We start from the raw sequence: 24,877 nt of genomic DNA, 5'->3' as shown, positions 1-24,877 counted from the left end.
TACAAATGTTAATCAGACTTGATGTGTACATATAAAATCCATGGTAAACACTACTTGCAGGGCTTAACGCATCTGCTATTGTCTCAGTGTGACTGCCTGGTACACACATACAAGGATTGTCCCACCTTTTGGATAGGAACTTAATCCCTAGGTCAACAGTTCAGGGCCGAATTCTGTACAGACCCATCACCAGTCTACAGGCTATGGAGTGGGGAGGAGGAACGCAGAGCAGCAGCCGGCTAGGGTGGCATACCGGATTGTTAGGCTACGTCAGGGGGCTCCAATACGCAAGCTAGATTTTTGCCCAACGTGGCCCTTATAGGCAGCACCGGTGCTGTGTCTGTCCGTGCTGCCCAACAGCATATGGTACTGCACATGCTGTCAAACGTGCAGTACGATCTTTTTAGTCTCTGAATAGAAGACATGGGTAGTTGGGATTTCTGCTGCAGAGTTCTGAGCATGAAAGATGCACCTTAATGCATTGTAACTGTGGCTCAAGAGGGGCTTCCCAAGTCACTTCTGTGCCAAATTGCAGCTATTAGATATTATATACAAACCTATCTTCTGAACCAGTGGGACTGGGGAGCTGCAATATTCCACATTAGTGGCCTGAGGGGGTCCCCACCCCCACCCTTCCCTACAAGTTTGGTGTGTAGGAGGCATGGCACTGAAGGAACTAAGCACAGCACAAGCTGACAAATCTCACTAATGCACAGATCTCCAAACACAGATCATACTGAGCATGTGTGTGATGAGCCACAGCTCAGTGATGTAGGGCAGCAGAATCAGACATTGCACTGGCCTTGTACTGTATAATCCAGTGTGTGCACATAGCTTTAGATACCAGAGGAGAATATCAGTCAGTGGTTCAGAGCTGTATTGGAGGCACAAGAGGGTTTACACATGAGGCAGGTGGTTAACATATTTTGGATGATCTATGTAAATGTGACATGTGCATCTTAAAGTAACAGACATCCCTGCAACAGTTTTGTTTCCACTGTCACTTGCTTCCTTGAATGGATTCTGCTGCCTATACAGGTGGCCATCTTGCTCGCAAAAACGAAAAAAAGAGGGAAGCCTTTGATAATTACCCTGGGAGGGGGAAGCCTCTGATACTTACCTCAGGAGAGGGAAGCTTCAGGATCCTGCAGAGGTTTTCCCCATCCTCCTCCATCAGGCTGTTCCAGTGCAGAGACCCCCAAAGCGTGGCCAAACAATGCCTATGCATTAGCACGGACCAGCTCGGGCTATGGTGGAAAAAGTCCCTGCTACTGCTGCGCATGCACAAGCCCTTGTCAATGATATTACAGAGTGGCAGCACTGGAATGAGCCAGTGTAAAGGAGGGGAGGGGAGGGGGGGGGGGAGGGTGTCAATCCCTCTGTGATATCCAGTGGCTTCCCTCTATTGAGGCGAGTACCCCTTTGGGGCACTTTTTCCCTATAGGTACATTTTAAACACAAGGTTATTCAGTTGTTTGTTATTAGTCTAATTTTGCTCATTACTACTACTAACCTCTGCAGCCATGAATGCCAGCGTGTGCATCCCATGTTCATAGCCAGCAAGTATGCAGAGCACGCCCAGGCCACAGCATGCCACTAGCATGGAATTAAGGAGAACCATAACACGAACGTGGCAGCTCATAGGAGTGGTGGGAGAAAAAGACAGCTGTAAGAAAATAAACAAATATGACTACTCAGTACAGTCGCAGTGCACAGGTTTCACAGTCATGCAGAAAACATATTCAACATAACATTCATCTGGTTTGGAGGTGTAGAAGGTTTAAGCTATCCTGTTTCTCCCTCAGCCTTGGTATGTTAAGCATGACTCAGCAGAAAGGCAACACAAGTGCTTTGTGATTAATCTCTCACCTGCGGCAGCAGGCAGTACAGCACAATCAGCAGTGTTGCCTAATGCAGAGTGAGGGGTGGACAGTCCAGCTGGGAGGCCACAGGGCCAACTGCTGTACTAGTATTTTGTGATGGAAAAATACCAATGCAAGCCAAGACAAAGGACTGAATACACCAAGCATTACCTCGCTACGCCCCATATTTTGTATACAAAACAGTCCACAGTCAGACATAGCTGTGGACAGATGGTCTTATGTGATAGGACTGTTGCTGTAGGAGCAGCGCTTGCGATCCCTAATGCTCAAGCGTTTTGGGCAGCGTTTTTGGCTGCAATTAACCACCGTTTGCAAGCGCTGTGTACAGTGTTTGCCATTTGCATTTTGTAATTTGGATAGAGTCACCCTACCCCCTTTGTGTAATGTCATCGCTTCGGTGCGGGAGGGGGGATGGGGCGAGGCTGCGAGCCAGAAGCCGATGCACAGACCAGGCTTGTAAGTAAAAACTTTATTCAAAATACGCACATGCACACAAAAATGCTTTTAAACAGCGATTCAAAAGTAAATTTGCAGTGGTCTTAAACTTGGTATTGGAGCGCAATCCCTCCAAAAATGCTGCAGGACCCACGATTGCTTCAGTGAGTTTGCAGCCATTGACTTTCATTAACCTACCGCTTTTGGAATTGCGGCTAAAAACGCTCTAGTGGGTCATAGCCCTCAGCCTTTGTGATCAGGGGGTCAGGGGGATGTCAGCAGGTGGCGGCACTCCGACAATTTCCAACTGATTTCATGCTGAAATCTATTAGAAATCTATCTGCAGTGTGTGGGCAGGCAATAGATCTCTCTCTGATCAGATTCATTTAGAGGAGGATCCATCTGATGGTCGATCTGGCAGCAGCTCGACAGGTGTATGGTCACCTTTAGAGTTGGATAGAGAGGGGATGGAAATAGTTAGCATACATAAGAGACATACACATAGCTCAACTAGTACTCCACCAACACACCTCCCAAACACTCAGAATGTGTGGTGTCAATGTCACCCGGCCTACAGGTGACATATGAATGCAGGATACAATTTGGCGTTTTCTTTGGGGTGATCAGCCTCACCATTCAATGCAGAATTAAAGAATACTAAACCAAAAACACAGCAAATAAATAGTAAAATAACATCAGCACAGACATAAAACATTGCTATAGTAAAGGGAGAACAGATTAGCACATACATATTCAAACCGATCTCTGCACAGCTGAACCATGAGATGGAGGAAGACCAGACCAGCAAACCACAGAAACCAGAGAACCACCTCCTCCACCGTCTGCACGTTCAGGACCCCAAATATGAAGATGAATTTGTAAAAGATGAAGTTCCAGAACTTGTCCTTTAAGTGCTATAAAGACAAAAAAGATAAGGAGACATTGGGTAAAATATCCAGGACTATCACCAGAGTCATAGAACAATTTATCAGAAGATATGAGCTATGTACACGCACTACATTTCTTCTCCTGACACGGCTGTTCATGATTGCATCAGGTGAGACACTAGTGGGGGTACAGGGGACCAACAATGTACCTGCCTTCCCCTGAGTTCAATCCCACCTGCCCGTCTGTTAATGTAGTTCTCAGTGGGGTGCTTCCCATTTGTTCTCCCCACTCCTTAAAGGGCAACTGAGGTGACAAGACTATGGAGGCTGTCATGTTTATTTTCTTTTAAACAATACCAGTTGCCTGGCAGCCCTGCTGGTCTGGTTGGATGCAGAAGTGTCTAAATAACACCAGAAACAAGCATTCAGCTAATCTGTCAGATCTGACAATAATGTCAGAAACACCTGATCTGCTGCATGCTTGTTCAGGGTCTATGGCTAATAGTATTAGAGGCAGAGGATCAGCAGGACAGCCAGGCAACTGGTATTGCTTAAAATGAAATAATCATGACAGCCTCCATATACCTCTCTCTTCAGTTGTCCTTTAATGGACACCTGAACTGAGGTGGATATGGTGGCTGCCATATTTAATTCCTATTAAAAACAACACCAGCTGCCTGGTTCTTCAGCTGGTCTCTTTGGCTGCAGTAGTGTCTGAATCACACACCTGAAACAAGCATGTGGCCAATCCAGTCAGACTTCAGTCACAGCACCTGATTTGCATGCTTATTCGTGGTCTATAGCTAAAAGTATTAGAGGCAGAGGAACAGCAGGACAGCCAGGCAATCTGCACTGCTTAAAAAGCAAAAAATATGTCAGCCTTTCTATACCTCCTAGTTCAGGTGTGCTTTAAAACAGAACGCTGAGCAGATAGCCAAGCAGTGGTGTGTGTACAGCAACTATTGCTAAACTGTCTCCTGAAACTATCAATTATTACTCTAGTAGTTATATGTAGCTTTAGGAGCCATGTGAGAATTAAACTATATGCCCCTTTCAAGCTACTTTTGGGGTACATCAACATATTCTTATAGAAAAGCACATGCATTTTACTGCAACGTGTCCATTCATTTTTATGTGCCCTGCTCACATTTACAGTGTGTGCTGCCACTGAAAACATATACTTACAGTTTAATTTACACCTGCAACAAGTCACTAAGCACAGACTTTAGATTTTCCTTGGATTAATCATTTTACACTGGGGTGGGGTGGGGGGGGGGGGGACAGCACCTGGGGTTCCATTGCGTTCATCGCCTATCCCTATATCGCACACCATTACTGCTACGTACCCAATCAAGCCAGTCAATCTGAGATTTTGCAGCAGGTCTGATCGGTACATGCAACCACTTTTAGCCCAAAATTGTTCACATCGTCGATCAGCATGCTATTGGCGGCACAGATTTTTATCCGATTCGATTGTAACTATTGTGACGCCGGGCGACGCCCAGTCGTCCGAGGATTCGCGGCCGATTGTCCGATCGCAACCGTGATCGGAAAACTGACATTCTTTATTTTTAAAATAGAAGTTTTTCCTTCCTGCCTTCCCCCCCCTTTTGCCATGAGGGCTGAATGGGCCTGCGTTAGCATATGGCTAAAGCAACCTGGTTTAGCAAGAAATCCTGTTAAGGCTCCCGGAAAAGCTCTGGTGACACTAATGTGCTAATTGGGCAGAGCTGAAATACCAACAGAGTCTATTCAACAGGGGAAGCTAGCACAGCATGAGGTCTATTGACACCTACATTCCTCCCAGTCTTGACGGCACCGACTAGACTGAGTATGGAATGCATGGTGTTGATAACTTTGTCACATTTTGCAAATACCATCCATGGGAGGAATATGAAAATTACATAATTTTGTTTCCCTAATTCTGTAGAATATGGTGATACTAGACATAGCCAGGTAACCCGAGCAGGGGCTGAGATATGAATAATGGGGTCCCCGTGCGCCCCAAATATTGCAAGTTTGATGTCCTATGAACGTGTATTCTCAGCCCAATCTGAATATGAAATCGGTTTGCATGTGCGACAAAACCCCGGCGGGGTATGAAATTGGACATATTTTGTGGATGGCTGGAAGTTCCTCCCCTGAGAACTCACTGCCTGACACGCCCCTGGGCTGAGCTTGAGACTCCGCCCAGAAATGTCAGTGCTCAAAACTGATTGCATGAGGACCCCCAGCCAATTCCCCCACTTTCCATCATACCGAAAAGACTGCCACTGCTTGGGGAAATAGCAGTGGCCATCTTGCAGGCGGAGCAACGGCCATGTGGTTCGGCCATATTGCGAACTAACTGCAACAAAGGAACTTTGTCTTTTCCCGAACGGACTTTCCACAGAATCATAAGTATTCGTTCTTTTTATCCCTTTTTCTTTTATGTACTGTGTTATCACTGTCTCTCATCGTTTAATTGTTCACGATTGTCTGTATATATTAATTATTTATATTGTAACAAATAAAGGCTTTTTAAAAGGTCTTTACCTCTCAGTAAAACCTTCTATTCAGTATACACAGACGAGACCTAAACTTCCGAAGGGACGCTACTGTTTTGATAGATAGATAGGAATTGCACAGTTTTAACCGGTTGTTTGTTTCACAGGTCTATAGCCAGTTAGCAGTTTTCTCTGGGCTGATAGAAAACAGAGATGGTGGCAAATCTACCCCTGGGTTGGAGTAAAAGTGTATTTTCGTAACCTCACAGGCTCCCTACTGCGTCGTGACGCTCAAACTCCGCCAATTCTACGCAGATTGCGTCCATAGCTCTCAATCTGTGTGCTAGAATCGGATCGGACGGTTTTGCGTGTTCACGGCCAGTGGGGCTCTTGTGACAACTATCTAATCAGATGGTCACTCGGCCAAGTCAAGTAATGTATGGGCACCTTAACATTCTCATCCTAGTACAGGAAGTACGACCATCCTGATTTATCAGTGACCTCCGCAGGATAATACAATAGATTACCGAGTAGTGTTGCTGTTCAGGTTAGTATCTGGTTTTACTTGTATTGAAGTTCTGAAGTTAATTTAACTGCATTGTTCACTTTAATTTATGCTATATTTAAAGGACACCTTGCGTGAGAGAGAGATATTAAGGCTGCCATATTGATTTTCTTTTAAACAATGCAAATTGCCTGGCTGCCCTGCTGATCCTCTGCCTCTAATAATTTTAGTCATAGACTCATAGGCCTAGTGCACACCAGAGCGGTTCGGCAGCGTTTTGCGATCCGCTTGCGGATGTGGAAACGCTTGGGTAATGTATTTCAATGGGCTGGTGCACACCAGAGCGGGAGGCGTTTTGCAGAAACGCATACTCCTGGGCTGCTGCAGATTTTGGATTGCGGAGGCGTTTCTGCCTCCAATGTTAAGTATACAAAAAACGCAAACCGCTCTGAAAAACGGCAGTTCAGATCGGTTTTGCAGGCGTTTTTGCTACAGAAGCTGTTCAGTAACAGCTTTACTGTAACAATATATGAAATCTACTACACCAAAAACGCTTCACAAAACCGTAAAATGCTAGCTGAAACGCTACAGAAAAATAAGAAAAAGCGTTTCAAAATCTGCTAGCATTTTGCGGATCTGCTAGCGGTTTTTGGTGTGCACCAGGCCATAGAACAGGAATGCAGATCAAATGTTTCACTCACGTTTGACTGCATTCACCACATGCTTGTTTCAGTTGTGTGATTCAGACACTTCTGATGGATGGAAGATCAGCAGGACAGCCAGGTAACTGGTATAGTTTAAAAGGTAATAAATATGGCAGCCTCCATATTTTTTTCTCACTTCAGTTGTCATTTAACACATACGGGTGCATCGTGCCCTTTTTTATCATTTGCCCAGAGTTCCTTTTTAACATTTTCAAGAAATGAGAAGCTAGTATTGTTTTTACACTGTACTCACCTGCCTCTCACTAACACGCAGAGGGCCAAAAACAACATGTTGGATTAGCTTTGCAAAAAGCATCAGGAAGCAGCATACTGTGTTCACCAGGACCTGGAATATTAAACAGAGAAGAGGTATATTTTTGTTAGAGGGCAAATGTCCAAAGTTTAACAGTCATATATAGCTGTAGCCAAAACATTCAGTATAAACCATCTGCTCAATGGATCGAGAACCACTTCAAAGGCAAAGACACAAAAGGATCTCTTAAAGAGGAACTCCAGCGAAAATTTTGTAATAAAAAAGTGCTTCGTTTTTACAATTATGTATAAATGATTTAGTTAGTGTTTGCTCATTGTAAAATCTTTCCTCTCCCTGATTTAAATTCTGACATTTACCACATGGTGACATTATTACTGCTGGCAGGTGATGCCACTGGAAGGAGATGCTGCTTGCATTTTTGGCAGTTGGAAACAGCAGTTATTTCCCACAATGCAACAAGGCTTACACAGTGTGATGACAGGACCTCAGTGCTGTGAGGCGCTGACATTTGTGGGAGGGGTTTCATCACAAAATCCGACATACAGAGCCCCCCTGATTAGCTGTTTGAGAAAAGAAATAGATTTCTCATGGGAAAGGGGGTATCAGCTACTGATTGGGATGAAGTTCAATTCTTGGTTATGGTTTTTTTAAAAGCCTTGTACAAAATTAGAGGCATTTTCGGCCGAGATGGCTGCCTTTGATATATGAATATGCACAGTGTATAGGAGCAAAATTGGGACAGAATAGGTGTTTCATCGGCCAAATGTGCTTGGAACTGCATTACAATTTTATCCTTTCCCCTCTCTGGATTTAGCTGCTGGATAGGTCCACCAGATGTGATCTTCAATCGAAAGAACAATAAATGCTTGACTACATTTTCCAGAATCCCTGCAGGGCAGTAGAAACTGTGTGTTTTCTTGTGGAGGTGCGGCTTTGTAGTTCACAGAAAGAAAGTCTGAACAATTTTAACAGTCCATCTCTGGGTTTGCTACAGTAGAATCCCTTTATAGTAAACTCCAAAGGCCAAGTAGTTTACTTCATCTGAAGTTTTCTATATTAGGATTCACCATACATTGCATATTCATACAGATGTAGGGTCGGAACCAATGCACCTGTAGCCAGATGTTACGATAATGAGATTCTACCATAAACGTCTCTGGAACTCAACCACTTTGGGACTGCCGGTAGGTAAAACTATGCCACACTTGTGGCACTGCACCTAATGCATGCCTACTCACCCCCGTTTTTAAAATATTGTTCGGCTTTGGTGTCCTTTAAGACAGCGGAATTCTGAGCATTGGTCAGGAACGGTTTTCATCGGCTCCTGACCACCTGATCACTGTGGGCCAATCAAAGTGATCAGGAAGTGCAAAGGTATAAGAAAAAAAAAAGGCTCTGATCCTTATACATAGATATACCTATAAGGTATCTAGATGCTTATCTCTGTAGAGGGAGGCCCTGGGTCCTCCAGAGGTTTTCCACATCCACCTCCCAATACCCTCAGAACTTTGTGGCCGCGAACCCTTACACGCGAGATGGTAGGCACAGATGGCTTATGCCAACGCACCAGTAAGGAGCCACTGCTCGGGCTCTTCTTTTCCAGATTTGGCCAGAGGTTCTGACATCGCAGGTCATGACTGGGGACAACCCAACAGGGTACAGGTCTAAGCAATAGACCCAAAAACCTAGTTGTAGAACCACAGGTCTACACAGACTCCTAGGCAATTCCAGCTCATACATTTATGTATATAAAATAAATGTGTACACTGTATTTCATAGGTTGCAACCTTATGTACAGAAGAGCTTCAGCCAGCGCCACTGACAGCTTGGGTCAGGACAAGTGCAGGTATGTTATGTTCATTTATCCTACAGGTATTCATGGCCAATCTGAGATCTTGAAAGGACCATGGCATGTCATTAGGTGCACAGACTGCTCTCTCACTCTGCAGCCGCCTCCTGCTCTGTCTAGTCAGTCCACTGTGTGCTCCCATGGCAGTCTGTAATCAATGAACTATATCAACAGAAAGCCACAAAGACAATATGGCAGGCCAACAGCTGGGACACAATCATTAGAAGATCCTGGATCCAATGACAGCTGCCTATCGCATAAATAGCTACATCCACCTCATCCATGCTGCAGAATGGTGCTGGGAGTAGTCTTATACCTGGTGACCACCATGCAATTTCCCATCAGATACACTGGTCAAATCGATTATCTCCAACAGGTCTGGTTGATTTTGAGTAGAAGTGATCGGAAAATTAATCAGAAATCAGATCGGACCAGTAGGGAATTACCTATTCGATCATCTATCTGACGGGAAATTGCATGGTGTGTACCAAGCATTAAAGGACACCTGACCTGAGCAAAAATACATAAGGTAAGGACAAAGGTATTGTTCATGCTGCATCTACTTACAACTGAGCATTGTCTATTCCTTTCCTTGTTTCCCCCGGTCCCTGTAATCATGCCTTGAAAAATATAAGTCAAACATTCAGACAAGGAGAGTCAAGCTTGCAGGGATGTTCCCTCTCATCACTCTTCTATTCTCTCCCCTTAAGGGGAGTGAATTAGGTGGGAAAGAGGAGTTAGTAGGAGGGAACATCAAAGGAAGCCTGCCTCTTCCTGTCTGAGACTATGACTTTAGCCAAAAGTCAACATTTTCAGGGCGAGGTTACAGGGACCAGGAAACAAAGAGGAACAGACAATGTATAGAGATGTATGCAGCCAGAACGACCATACCTCTGTGCTTACTTCAGGTATCCTTGCTTGGGCCAGGTGTCATTTAATAATCGCAGAGAATAAAAGCAATGCTGTGCTTCTCTCTATATAAGGTTATATAAGCTAATTTTCATTTAGAACAGGCCCACGATTATACATATAATGCACATATACATGCATACCCATGTGTTTACAGTATATATTTGTGTCGGAGTATAGTTGGAGCCAACTGAACATCCCGGTTCATTAAATTTCACAGCAATAGTATTCTCTTGGCTGTTCATTGTTCACATAATTACAGTACGGATAAGTGTATAGGCTGTGCCATGAAGCTTGTGTAGAGTGCAAAATAGAAAAAAAAAAAAAAAAAGGTTTGCATGTGTCCTCACAATGCAGCAATAACGGCCAGTGACTGTCCAGAGACCAGCTACACCAGAATAAAGTGCGATGGCCACTGAACGCTGAATTCTGATTGGTTGCAATATGTAACTCCTGTCACTGCATAAGCACTTGTCCGTGTATGAGGTGCCTGGCAAGCTGGGTTATTGACAGGATTTATAGCACAAACAATCTTCACATTCAGTGTGTAACATATGATGTGGTTATGTAATACCGAAAAGACTGGAACAGCAGGTGGTACAGCTGCAAGGTTATTGATCCCAAGCTGCTCTATGCCCTCCCATATCTTATCCCGTTCACTGCCGGAATCAGTCACATATGACACGTAGTAGAAGCCCTCAGGCTGAAGACTTCTGCTATTTTAAGGTACAGCTTCTTAAAATAGTTTGTTAAAGCGGTCACATCTGCACTGCCTTGTAGATCATGCTCCATAAGCAAATATGTCTCTGCAGTCCAGAATTACAGACACTGTCTGCTCAAATGAATAGCTCTGCCGTTATTAGCTATAGACTCATTAAAGGGAACCTAAAGCGAGACTACCATATTTATTTCCTTTTAACCAATACCAGTTGCCTGGCTATCTTACTGATCTCTCTGGCTGCAATACTCTGAATCACACACCTGAAACAAGCATGTGGCTAATGCATACAGACTTCAGTATGCATGTATGTATCTGATCTGCATGCTTGTTCAGGGTTTATGGCTAAAAGTATTAGAGGCAGATAATCAGCAGGACAGCCAGGCAATATGTATTGTTTACAAGGAAATAAATATGGCAGCCTCTATATCCCTCTCACTTTAGGTTCCCTTTAAACAGCAATAAAATGCACAAAAGTACAAAAGCTATTCATGTCATGTTAAAGCCCTACTAGATGCAAAGAACAGCAGCAAAACTAGTTCTGACTAGTTCAGCACATCCATACATCTTTTTCCCATGGGCAAGCGTGAGCAGCAGTACATAGTGGCGTCAGTCCATTGGTGCGCATGCTTGTCGTTGCGTTTGTGTAAACAAGCCCAAGAGTTCTGTCGCTGTACAGTGTGGAGACTGTTATATTACATACTGTGCATGTGAACATATAGATAAGGAAGTCAGATTATTACTTAAGGATTTTTATACACAAAGGCCTACTGTACAGGAAAGCACAGCAATATAAAAAGAGGCAGAGATAGGACAGTCATAAAACCACGAAGGGCCTTACACCACCTTTGTCACTTTTGAGCAATGTATAAAGCTTTATTCAAGGAGGAGCAAAACAAAGGAAATCATGAGAACTATTTCACACTTTCGAAAATGCTAATTTAGTTCTGTATTTCCAAATTAACATATGAGATTGTTTCTGTTGGAATGTGTATTTAGCAACAACAGTCTATTATGTGTGTATCTATGCATCACCAGCTATAACCACAGGGTGGCAGTGTTTTCTAGTAGCAGAGGTCTTTCTAAATCCTCTGTCTGTAAAAGAACCTGTGAATAAACTTGATGTGTGTAACAGCCAAGACAGCCATTAGCCATGAGGCTAATTACGATCATTTTCTCCTGCATTTTACATTGCTGCGTATGAAGAAGCTAGCTTATAATAGCCTTTCTATTCATTTCCTATAAAAGGTATGTGGTTGTTCATACACATGTGCTCCTTAGATGCAGGTGGCATAGTGATGTCATCTCCTATAGACAGAAAATGTCTCCTGTTAGGCAGAAGACTGGCGGTCATGGCGATAACGGCAAACTACATCTCATATAGACAACACTTCTGTCACCGGAAACCATTATGTATGTGTGATCAATATAAAAGACTATGGAACAAAGTTACTTTTTCTCCCAAGTTTTCATCTTCCATTTAAAATAACTTTTATATACACATATACATGTACACCCATACATACATACTTTTTTTTATGGTTTGTCATTAAAGGAGGTAAGATCCATTTACTCCTAAGATATATGCACTAGATATACAGGGCGCCTCCAACCATTTTTTTTACTTTGTACAGACATCAGACTTATGAACAACAGTTCTGAATGATATAAGGCTAAAGGTGGCCACTAACGGTCCAATTTCTAGTGAAAAATCGTTCGAGAGATCAGAAAATCTGATCGGACAAAAAATCGTTCACTACACCATCAACTAACCAATCATTGTTTCCTATCACGACCACCAAGAAAATCCAAATTTTCGATCCGAAAATTCATTCGGGCGACATTTTTTTTCACTCGTTCATAATCGATTGAGATTATTTACAACCAATCCGATCAGAATTTCGGATCGCTCGAACGATTTTTCGCTAGAAATTGGACCGTTAGTGGCCAGCTTAAGGACCTATTCACTTAGATTGCTGCACTGTGCGCTAGGTGCATGGCTCGGGAGCAGCTATCTAATGCAAATGAACATCTAGCGGGTGGATGCGGCCCACTCAGATGTACTTGCATGAGACAGGCACCGCCCCTTTACCCATGCCCAACACACAGAGGCAACAGTAGCCAATACCCTGCTGTGAATTGCCCCATGACCCATATTGCCCCACAAGACTTTAGAATCAGGCATAGCCACAGCAATCTAGGTATTCCTCTGTGCTCTTAGTAAATAGAATCACTTTGTCACAGTGAAATAGGTGACCGCTCCCGATTGTCACCTTTACTTCATGCCTTGTGCCTATTCACTTCCTACAGTATTCCCTCACTGTTTATCAGTTCTACATAGACAGCTGAAGAGGAGGCAAGCAAAGACTAGAGCAATCACTGCGGAAGGCGTCGGATTACAAAGAGACGTAATGTGTGATTTATACAGATAGGTCTCAATGTCACAATTCCTGGCAGGTATATTCAGCTGAAAGAGGGGGTGCTGCAAATTGATGTTCACACCATAACGAGATCTGGCCAGTATAGAGGCCACAGCGAAGGAAAATTACAGCAATTCATCATGTAGGTAGAGGAGTCAGGTAAAAGCGCTTCTGTTATTACAGAAATTTGGACACGGCCAGGCCTGACTTCTTATTGGACCTGCTAGTCACAACCTATCATGCTGATTGTCTATTTCCAACACTTTCTAAGCAGACACTTAAGGTTGGTCCACACTAGGTGTGGTTGCAGAATGCAATCCGCGGTCCGGGCTCCGTTTTTCAAAAACCGGAACGCAAGCGGATCCGTGCTTACCGTTTGCAGCATACGTTTCCGATCCATTTGCGGATTTTTGGGCATCACAGCTATTTTTAACATTGGTATCCGTGGCTCCGGTTTTGGTCCGGGGAAAAAAAAGAGCCACGGATATGTTTTAAAACAAATGTGACTGATCTTTGCTTGCTGTTACTGGCTATTGCTCTATATTGCATGGTTACAAATGAGTGCTGAACTACCGCCAAGCAGCCTGTTCTGTACTATGGAAAGGGATCTTGAGCAGCAGTTGAACAAGAGGCACAGAGCAATAGCTCATCGTCTTCATAGCTTGTTTAGTTATCTGTTATTATATATCATTTCACAACATCAGGGAGGAGCCTGTACTGAGGCGAGAATTTTGCTTTAAGTCCCTTGCACACTTACGCGCTGCGTCGCCCTGCGTTAGGTTTCCCTGCCGCAAGGGCAGTGCAAATGTATGGAGACTTGCACACATAACACGGTGCGCTGGAAGTAACCTGACGCAATCTCTGCAGCGCATTGGCGCATGATCTGCTCCTACCACACGGAATACGCAGAAATGCAAGTCAATGCCCGATGCAGTAAGTGTAAACAACGGGTGGGCAATGTGTCGCACATGCTTGAACCGATGACGGATGGCAGTTACGCCCCTATACCCGGGACTAGCCACATTCGGGTGACCTATACGATGACGAGGGAGATGGAGGTCACATCCCGGGAGGGACGAGTAAGCGGAAGAAGAAAAGGTAAAGGGTATATTAGAAGGAAAGAGTAATGGCCATATATGCTTCTGATGAGTCGTACGTAGCGACGAAACTAGTAAAGCTTGTGGCCAAGGAGGGATGTGGAGACAGAGGGGCACGCCGGGAGGAGCTGACTATATCAGCGCAACAAAGCCCACCCAGCAGCCATCGATTGGGGTAGAGCCCACAAAAACTCTGTGCCCTATGAAAACCTCCATGCTTGTGAGTGCAAATTTCTTTTAATAATAAATAGTTTTTATGGTTTTACTCTATGGCTGTTCCGAATATTATCTTTTGAGGTGTGATGATCCCATGAGAAAGGTTGAAGTGGTGGACAAGAATTGCTCGAAAAGGCAGGGGGCGGCCATATGACCCTATAGGCGCTGGAGACCCATCTAACAGAGGGTCAATATGATGCGGTGAGTGCCCACTGCTTGGGGTGTGGTGGTGGTGTCGTACCAAAGTGGAAACAGTGGTAGCCGACTGCAGGAGCAAGATTGTGCATTTGATGGAAAACTGGAACTGATCTTGTGATTTACATGACAGGAGTTTTCTCTTGGGAACATTAGTGCGCAGCTGTGTTAGATTGTGAAAAAAAAGTTTAGTTTTACTTAAAGCGGACCCAAACCAAACATTTTTTTAATTTAAAATATTTAGTTGCACCACTCTGACACATACAAAGATAAACACTCCTTCAAGCCTATGAGCATTTCAGTGCATGCTTTTCACCCTTCTCTTTGCATAACCAGGGTTATACTGGTGGCAGCCATTAGCAATTCCTCCATTGCCGGACACCACCTACTCCAGCATTTTGCCGGATTCTGAAAGGAAGGGAGGGGTTCATCCAATAAATGTAAAATATTTTATATTTGTCATCATGCAGCTGAAAAAAGGCTGCTATTATTATAATTTAGAAAATAGATTTTATTCCTGAAATCGTGTATTTTTAATTTGGGTCCACTTTAACTGGGGCTTCTTCCAGACGCCTGTAGTATTTGAGGTCCCTCCTTGCCCCCTCCATTGTGCCTCGATCATGCTCCCTTAGTCGGGAGAATTTTGTGCATTTGCAGTTTGTTAAACTTGCAACTGCGCATGCACAGAACACTCCCAGCCACAGGAGGGCGATCGAGGGGGCCTGCGGCCGAGTCCATGCATGTGCAGTAGTCAGTGACCAGTCACGGGCTGACAGCAGCACAACGGAGCAGACCGGGAGGACACTGAGGGACCTCAGATAATATGGGGGCTGGAAGAAGTCCAAGTAAAGCTCAGCCCCCCCCCCCCCCCCAAAAAAGGTTACTTTAAAGGGGAACCGTGATTTTTTAGTGCTGTGAGCTGGGCTGAGTTACAAGCTGCTGTAACTTGAGCCTGTAACTTCTCACTAGCAGCCGAGGGGAGGACCCAAGGTGTGAAGAAGCAGCCCCAGAATGCTTTGCAGTATGTTATGCGGCCTCTCGTACTTTTAAGAGCTTGGGAATAAAAGCCTTGCTGTTCAGCACACATCAAAAGTAAGAGAGATTTTTAAATTCAGCATTGCCTTTTTGGCTTCCTTCTAAACTGTTTAACACAGGAGAATAGAGGTTTAAATTAGCTTTTGCAGCCTGACAGTTACTCTTTAAGAAAATAATGGATCAGTGCCACACAGGCCAATTACAGGCAAAAAAAAAAAAAATAAATGAGTTTCACTAACCTGGGGCTTCTACCAGCCCCATGCAACCATCCTGTGCCCTCATAGTCACGTAAAAAGTACGAGAGGCCGCATAAGATACTGCAAAGCATTCTGGGGCTGCTTCTTCCCACCTTGGGTCCTCCCCTCGGCTACTAGTGAGAAGTTACAGGCTCAAGTTACAGCAGCTTGTAAGTCAGCCCAACTCGCAGCACTAAAAAAAAATCACGGCATATGTTCCCGTTAGAGTATACTGCATGAGTCCGCTATTGTTCCTAGCCACATGGCTAATTAATATTCACTGCACAGTAGTGTTGTCCATTAGGATCTTTTTTGTGAGTCCAATCATCAGGAAGCAGGGAGGACATGACGACACATTTGGCTTCATAGGAGACAGACAAACATGGAACCTGCCATGAGCTGTCAGGAGCATCATTCTCTGCAAATGCTATATAAAAATTCTGTGGCATCCAAACGTCGACAGTGAAATGAAATGCATATGTAATGTAAGTACAGCCAATATTTAGCTACTGATAGATGTGTTTTTTTCTCTGAGACCTTATACCTAACAGCTCCTCTTTAATAAAAGTAGAATTTCCATTTTTTATGAGCAAATAGTGTGGGGGGAGGGATGTCAGACAAACAGGATTCTAGACTGGGAGAATAGTGCAAGACAAGTCCATGTTTATCTCCCAGATGGGGGCATTTAAAGAACATTGGGTAAATTGGAGGTGCTAAAGAGGATGCTGCCACAAACCCTTTGGACGCTCACAAAGAGACTCACTGCTCAACAGCCAGGTAGTAACACATCTACTATTTGTGTACAGTACAGCTAATAAAAAGCCAGAGGTATTGGTTTACAAAAGCATGCATGATTCTGTGTAGTCCTATACACCAGTGTCTCTGGATCAGTATGTGTCCCACCACTATCCTTGTAACATGCATAATGATGCAAGCAAGCATAGCACACTGCAAACTATTTCCAGACTAGGAACCCATATCATGTATACAGTATATGTTTGTGCTCTTGTGAGATTCAAAGCAGCCTCTCAGCTTCCTTGTACCAATCGCTGGCTCCACTGTGTATGACGGCGGCGGTAAGCAAAGCCATATTGCGCAGCTTCTGCCAAGCACTGGATCGTCTTCTCGTATGACAGCGGCGGCGGTAGGCGGAGTCGTACGGAGCAGCACAGTGATGATCACTAGATCGTCTTGACAGGTATCGCGGTTTCAATTTAAACCCACAAAACCGTTCAGTCCTACTTTGCACTTTACTTTTTGACAATGAAGCTCTTAGAAATAGGCATAGGAGGGCATTAAAAGGTATATAGTACTATATTGTAACTACGGTAGAATGCACAATGTATATATACACTGCTACTGTAGGGCAGTGGCCCACTAGAAAGAGCGCATCGCAATTGCTAAGTGCGTTTGGTTGCAATTTTTAATTTAATGCTTGTGGCTACAATTATTATTTTTGGTTCTAGGTAGTAAAAAGTGCTGAAAATGACTAACTTTACACGAGCGATCGAAAATCGATTTTGTAGCAATCCTATACTCTATTTGCCATGCAATAATTCCAGATATGCTGCAGGCACCGTGATTTGGCGAAGTTGCAACCGCACCTCCACTGACTTCCATTAGCCTAGTGCTTTTGGAATCGCTGGCAAGTAAAATGCGCAGTTAAAACAGCTCCTGTTGGTTCCAGCCCTGTGGCTGTTACGTCTGTTCAGTAAGGACTCTCCAGAGCAGAATTATTTCAGAGGTAGCAGTGAGAGTATTAGCTCTACTGAACTTTGCTCCAATTCCCGTGTCATGCGGCCTCTGCCTTCTCCCAGTCACATCATCTATCGGCCAGTTACAGAACAATGCTAATCTAAACACACTATCTAGTGGCCAAGCATTAGAGCAGGATATACCATGACATGCTGGAGGCTCACAGAGGACAGCAGTACAGCATGGGGAAATGACGCAAAGATTTCATCCTCTTGGCAGCACTGATTGCCCAACCGGATCACTCAGCACTTTAATGTTTGGTGTCAAGTTTATATGTGCTCATGTGTGCAGTTATTTGAGAACCTGTGTATTCTGATGTCAGAGCATAACTAGAATACTAACCCAGCACCGTGGCGTAGTGGTTAGCTCTCTCGCCTTGCAGCGCTGGGTCCCTGGTTCAAATCCCAGCCGGGGCACTATCTGCAAAGAGTTTGTATGTTCTCTCCGTGTCTGCGTGGGTTTCCTCCGGGCACTCCGGTTTCCTCCCACATTCCAAAAACATATGGATAAGTTAATTGGCTCCCCCTAAAAAAAAAAATTGGCCCTAGACTACAGTACTTACACTACATAATATAGACATATGGCAATGGTAGGGATTAGATTGTGAGCTCCTTTGAGGGACAGTTAGTGACAAAATATATATCTACATTGTACAGTGCTGCGTAATATGTTGGCGCTATATAAATACTAAATAATAATAATAATAAAAGCCGTACAGGTATTTTATCATTCTCCCACGCTGCTAAGAGAGAGACTTTTTCATCCCTCGCTTACCTTAAAAGATACCTGAAGTGACATGTGACATGATGAGATAGACATGTGTATGTACAGTGCCTAGCACACAAATAACTATGCTGTGTTCCTGTTTTTCTTTCTCTACCTGAGGGCTGGTGCACACCAAAACCCGCTAGCAGATCCGCAAAACGCTAGCAGATTTTTAAACGCTTTTTTTAATTTTTATGAGGCGTTTTGCTAGCGTTTTGCGGATTGCTGCTGCGGTTTTCAGTATAGAAGATTTCATATATTATTACAGTAAAGCTGTTACTGAACAGCTTCTGTAACAAAAACGCCTGCAAAACCGCTCTGAACAGGCGTTTTTCAGAGCGGTTTGCGTTTTTCCTATACTTAACATTGGGGCAGAAACGCATCCGAAATCCAAAAAATGCCTCACCCAGGCATTTTTCGTTTCTGCAAAACGCCTGCCGCTCTGGTGTGCACCACCCCATTGAGATACATTGACCAAGCAGATCCGCAGCCGCAAGCGGATCTGAAAACGCGGAAAAAGCCGCTCGGTGTGCACCAGCCCAGAAAGAGTTAAATATCAGGTATGTAAGTTGCTGACTCAGTCCTGACTCAGACAGGAAGTGACTACAGTGTGACCCTCACTGATCAGAAATTCCAACTATAAATCACTTACCTAGCAGAAAATGGCTTCCGAGAGCAAGAAAGAGATAAAAAGGGGAATTTCTTATCAGTGAGGGTCACACTGTAGTCACTTCCTGTCAGGACTGAGTCAGCCACTTACATACCTGATATTTAACTCTTTTATGCTGGGGATACACGGCAAGTTTCTGTACCGTGTATCGACCAGCTGATCCGGCCAGCAGCTGGCCCGATCAAGCCACTCGACCCCCGCCCGCTCGATCCCCACCGGCGGACAATGGCAGGGAATTGAGCGCTGATAAGGAAGCGCCGGCGGGGATGAGCGGCAATCGATTCGCGAGGATAAGCGGCCGCCGGACCGACCCGTGTATTCCCGGCATTAGGCAGAGAAAGCAAAAAAGGAACACAGCATAGTTATTTGTGTGCTAGGCACTGTACATACACATGTCTATCTCATCATGTCACATGTCACCTCAGGTATCCTTTAACCTCCCTGGCGGTATGCAGATGTGGTGGCTGTGTCCGCGGGAGGGATTTATTTAAATTAAATGTTTGTTTTTTTTATGTTAGCTAGCACTAGGCTAGCTAACTGTGGCCCCCAAGTCCCCCGTCACTAGTATGAGCCCCCCCAATGGCCTCCGGCAACACTCACCCATCCGCGATCCCGCGAGAGACGCAGCTTCCCAATTGGCTTCACTCGTCGCTATGGCGACGATCGGACATGACGTCATGGACATCATGCGCAGTTTCAATCCTCCCCATAGCGAAGCCGGGTGCTGATTGGGAGGCTGCAGCATCACGGGATCCCTGGGGGGTATGTATACCGGAGGTGATCGCGGGCAATCGGAGGGGACCGGAAGGACTTGGGCACGATAGTTAGCTAGCGAAGTGCTAGCTTAACAAAAGGTAAATTTTATTTTAAAAAATCCTCCCGGGGCGATGCGATCCCCTGCGGCGGCAAGCCCGACACTGACGGGCATACCACCAGGGAGGATAAAGCAGGGCTTTTCAACCCTGTTCTCAAGTACCACCAACAGTGCATGTTTTGTGGAAATCCATAGAGGTAGTTGCTCAGCTCTGCTGAGACACTAATTACCTCACCTGTAAATGTTTATGGTTTTCTGCAAAACATGCACTGTTGGTGGGCCTTGAGGACTGGGTTGAAAAGCCCTGCTTTAAAGCACATCTGAGGTGAGAGAGAAGTGGAATGCTGACACATGTATTTCCTGGCTGTCCTGATCAGCTACCTCTAAAATGCCTAATGCTGGGAATACACGTTACGTTTTTCGCGTTCAATTCTCCATTAGCCATTAGTTTCTCGGTTTGATTCTCTTATCTTATGTTCGTATTTCTTATCTTTTTTCCTTCACTTCTATGAGGAATCGAGCGGATCAGAATCGAGCGGAGAATCGGACACGTCAGAAATCTATCGGAAAGATTCTTCGCGAAAAAATGTAACGTGTATTCCCAGCATTAGACCCTGAACAAGCATGCCGATCAGATGTTTTTGACTGAAAAGACACCGGAGTTGAGAGGGACATGGAGGCTGACATTTACAGTATTTCCTTTGCAATGCATATTGCCTGGCAGCCCTGCTAAGCCTCGGTTTCTAATTCCCTTACCCATATTGGGTAGGATGTTGTGTATTCTATTTTAGCGTTTCTTTTAAATTATAAATAAAAAAAAGAGAGGTTATCACTTAACACTCCAGATAATATAGACACCAGTTCAAATGCAAAAAAAAAAAGTTTATCCGAAAAAAACAAAACAATCGGACAACACATTTCACTGGTCATGGCCGCTTCCTCAGGTCAATATAAAATGCCTTGATAACATAGGGGAAAGATTGTAAATTCCTCTATAGAACTGGTGTGTCTATTATATATATATATATAAAAAAAACACTTAGGGCCCGTTTCCACTATCACGAATCCGCATGCGGATTTGCACAGCCAATACAAGTGGGTGGGCCTGTTTCCACTTGTCAGTTTTGCTGTGCGTTTCTCTGTGCAGAATTTTTCTGCACGGCAGAGCCCTCAGAATTCGCTTGCGTGTGGAATGCAGGCGAATCACACGCAATGTATTTAATAGGGAAATCGCATGCGTTTTTCCCATGCGTTTTTTGCAGCAAATTCGCATAGGTACCCATGTTAATTCACACAGGCACTGACATGGTTAAAATCGCATTACCCTAACCTATGCGAAATCGCAGCAAAAAACGCATGCGGAATCGCACCCGCGTGTGATTCTGCCTGCGGTGATTTGCCGGCGATTCCGCAATGCAATAGTGAAAACGGGCCCTAAAACAGAATTCCCAGGGGAGGCCTCCATCCTACCCAATATCAATCAGACTTCCTTTGGAGGTAACAGATTTGCAGTTGTTCTGGAAAGTCCATTGTACTACAGGAGAGCGACCTTCCAGTATCCAGCAGGCCCTGGAGTATCGAGCAGGAGCAGTTATTCCCCGCAGGCCTATACGGTGGTTGCAAGAACTGCACCCCACCTTTGTGAGTTTATAGCTATATACTTTCATCCTTCTTATACCAAACGATACTGCATCATTCGGATCCCGGTCTCTCTATACTCCTCGCCAAGGTATTCCTACATATTTCTAAAGTGAACCTCCGGACTAAAAATCGACTCAGCAGCACTGAAAAGGCTTGGTGTTTCTTTAACAGTTTCACAGCATCAGAACTTTGTTACTCTTATACAAGCCTCATTTTTAGCTGCACAGAAGAAGACTGCCCGGGCTTTTTCCCCCTGATGCTGTGCAAAGCATGATGGGATTTCTGATGTTGTTGTTCTCGTTCTGCTGTTTTGGTGCAATTTTCTTTTTTTACATTTTGAATGTGAGATTTGAAGCCTAGCGTGTGCAGCTGGGAGGGGTAATCAGGACACAGGAGAGTTGGAACTGTCTTATGCTCCTTGTCACCTCCTTTCAATCAAAAAGATGGCAGCCCCCATGACAAAGATGGCAGCCCCCATGAATCACAAACATTTGCCTGTTCTTTTAAAACAGGGTGGGTAAGAGATTATATTACCTATCTATTCTTAATTAACATAACTAATGTTACTTGATGAAAATATGTTTGTTTAGGCTGAAGTACCCCTTTAACCATGGACCCAGAACAAGCATGCAGAACAGGTGATCTGACTGAAGTCAGACTGGATTAGCAACCTGCTTGTTTCAGGTATATAATTCAGACACCACTGCAGCCAAAAAGATTCAGTAGGACAGACAGACAACTGGTATTGTTTAAAAGGAAATAAATATGGCAGCCTCCATATCCCTCTCAGTTCAGGTGAAGTTGAAGTCTGACTGTATTAGCTGCAAGCTTGATTCAGTTATGTCATCCAGGCACTGCTGCAGCCAAAGAGATCAAGAAAACTGCCAGGCAGCTGATATTGTTTGATAGGAAATAAATATGGCAGATTCTATATCAATCTCAGTTTATCTGTACTTTAAAGTTAAACTAAAGTTACAAAAATTACAAGCAAAAGAATATCTGTGGCGGGTAACAGGTCTATTCCACAATCAGGCGCTATGAGTCATACAAATAATTATAATTTGGTTCTAGTAGAGGTCTGTCTAAGGAAGCAGATGTTTTCTATTCTTCCCATGAACTTTTTTGTACAGTTGTACATTTTTTGTACAAAAATAAATTCAATTTTTCTGTACAACCAATACTTTTTTTTATGGGGGGGGGGGAGGGGAGAAAGTGGCCTATGAGGGCTCATTCACATGAGGGGCATTTTCGGCCTTTTTTCAAGTGCAGACGATTTTTAAAATCGCCCACAAAACGCTTGTACAATGCATCTCTGTGAGAAGGTTCATATCAACGCTGTTCGTACGCTGTGCGTGCAGCAAAGCGGTGCCTGTACCATTTTTGGGGCGATTTTGCCTCAATGGAAGGTATAGTAAAAACGCAAACACTCACAAAATCACTTTGTGCAGCAATTGCGTTCACTTTTTTTAAAAATACATACATTGTATTTATTCTTTTCCGGGTCAAAGAGTTCACTTTCTGCCTTGCTTCAGGGAATGAATTACAAAACCACTCTGGAAAGGTGCTTAGAAAAGCACTTTTTCCAGAAACGCGTCGAGCAGGGGAGTGCCGGGAGGGGGAAAAAAAACAGCGCACAAAAACGCTGGCATTTGCTTTTTCAGGTGTGAATGAGGCCTAAGGCCTTGTTCACACTAGGGACGTTTCTGTGCGCTTTTCACAGCACATTGCCCTGTGCGTTCTGCAAGGTATTGATTTTCCCATGCAATTAAAGGGAACCTTAACTGAACGGGGGGTAAAGAGTTTCACTTACCTGGGGCTATTACCAGACCCCTGCAGCAGTCCTGTGCCCTCGGAGCCGCTCTGGAACCCTCCGGTCCCCTGCTGTCACTTAGTTTTGTTTTTGACGACTCACCAGTCGGCCGGCCGCCATGCGTATTATTGGACGCATTCCTTACTGCAATTAGCGCTGTTGCGGACCGCAACGCGTACAAAAATATGCGTTGCCGCATATCTACGCGTGCGGAATGCAGCAACGCATATTTTTGTACGTGTTGTGGTCCGCTAATTGCAGTAGGGAATGCGTCCAATAATACGCATGGCGGCCGGCCGACTGGTGAGTCGTCAAAAACAACACTAAGTGACAGCGGGGGACCGGAGGATTCCAGAGCGGTTCCGAGGGCACAGGACTGCTGCAGGGGGCTGGTAATAGCCCCAGGTAAGTGAAACTCTTTACCCCCGTTCAGTTAAGGTTCCCTTTAAATGTGCCTGGCTATCATCTATGCACTGCGCTGAGCAAAACGTAGTGTTGCAAGCATTTGCAACAATGTTGAGCTGTAAAGCGCGCATCAATGCAAGTGAATGGGGGCGCTTTTCTAGCGCATACAAGCATGTAGAAGCGCATGCATTTTTCACCCCTAATTAGAAAAAAAAGTACATTTAAATATAAAAACAAAGCTTTATTTACAACTGCTACAATAAGCAAAATATGCTTAACCACTTCAGCCTTCAGTCGTTTTCACTCTATACATCCGCGCAATGTTCACCACCCACTCATTAGCCTATAACTTTATCACTACTTATCACAATGAACTGATCTATAGCTTGTTTTTTCCACCACCAATTGGGCTTTTTTTGGGTGGTACATTTTGCTAAGAGCTACTTTACTGTAAATGCATTTTAACAGGAAGAATAAGAAAAAAACTGAAAAAAAATCATTATTTCTCAGTTTTCAGCCATTATAGTTTTAAAAGAATACATGCCTTCATAATTAAAACCCACGTATTGTATTTGCCTAATAGTCCCGGGTATTACACCGTTTAAATTATGTCCCTATCACAATGTATGGCGACAATATTATTTTTGGAAATAAAAGTGCATTTTTTTCCGTTTTGCATCCATCACTATCTACAAGCTTATAACAAAAAAAATAAAAATAAAATAGAAATATTTCATCTTTACATGAATATTTAAAAAGTTTAGACCCTTAGGTAAATATTTACGTATTTTTTTATTGTAACTTTTTTTTTTCTTATTAAACATTTTATTTTGTATTTTTGGGAGGGTGGGATGTAAATAGTAATTATTTTATGCAAATATGTGTTTTTTTTGTTTTTTTTTTTTACATGTGGATGTAGTTTTACTTTTTGGCCACAAGATGAGTTTGTTTACATGACATCACTCTAAGCGTAACATGTACGCTTAGAGGGACATAGGGGGAGGTAAGCGGCAGAAAAAGCGAGGCTTCCGAGAGAAGCAGTCACTTTTTCTGCCGGGGAAAGGAATCCACGATCAGGCACCATGTCCCGATTCATTGATTCCTGGGCTAACGATCCGCGGCCGGAAGCGCACGTGCACGATCGGCCGCGGGAGCGCACATGGCCTTC

General features: G+C 44.0%; 1 protein-coding gene across 1 annotated transcript in view; it reads right to left on the bottom strand.

The window, feature by feature from the left end:
- The window catches only part of AMFR (autocrine motility factor receptor), a 73,051-nt gene that overhangs the window by 40,854 nt on the left and 7,320 nt on the right, over positions 1-24,877 (bottom strand). Inside the window, exons 2-4 of the mRNA XM_068259537.1 lie at positions 7,154-7,246; positions 3,068-3,232; positions 1,514-1,666 (exon numbers count right to left, since the gene is read on the bottom strand). Of these exons, the coding sequence (XP_068115638.1) occupies positions 1,514-1,666; positions 3,068-3,232; positions 7,154-7,246 (411 nt within the window). The remainder of the gene's footprint in view (positions 1-1,513; positions 1,667-3,067; positions 3,233-7,153; positions 7,247-24,877) is intronic.

This window comes from Hyperolius riggenbachi, chromosome 11, assembly GCF_040937935.1.
Source record: "Hyperolius riggenbachi isolate aHypRig1 chromosome 11, aHypRig1.pri, whole genome shotgun sequence".
Taxonomy (NCBI): domain Eukaryota; kingdom Metazoa; phylum Chordata; class Amphibia; order Anura; family Hyperoliidae; genus Hyperolius; species Hyperolius riggenbachi.
This window is presented reverse-complemented; position numbering and strand designations above follow the sequence as displayed.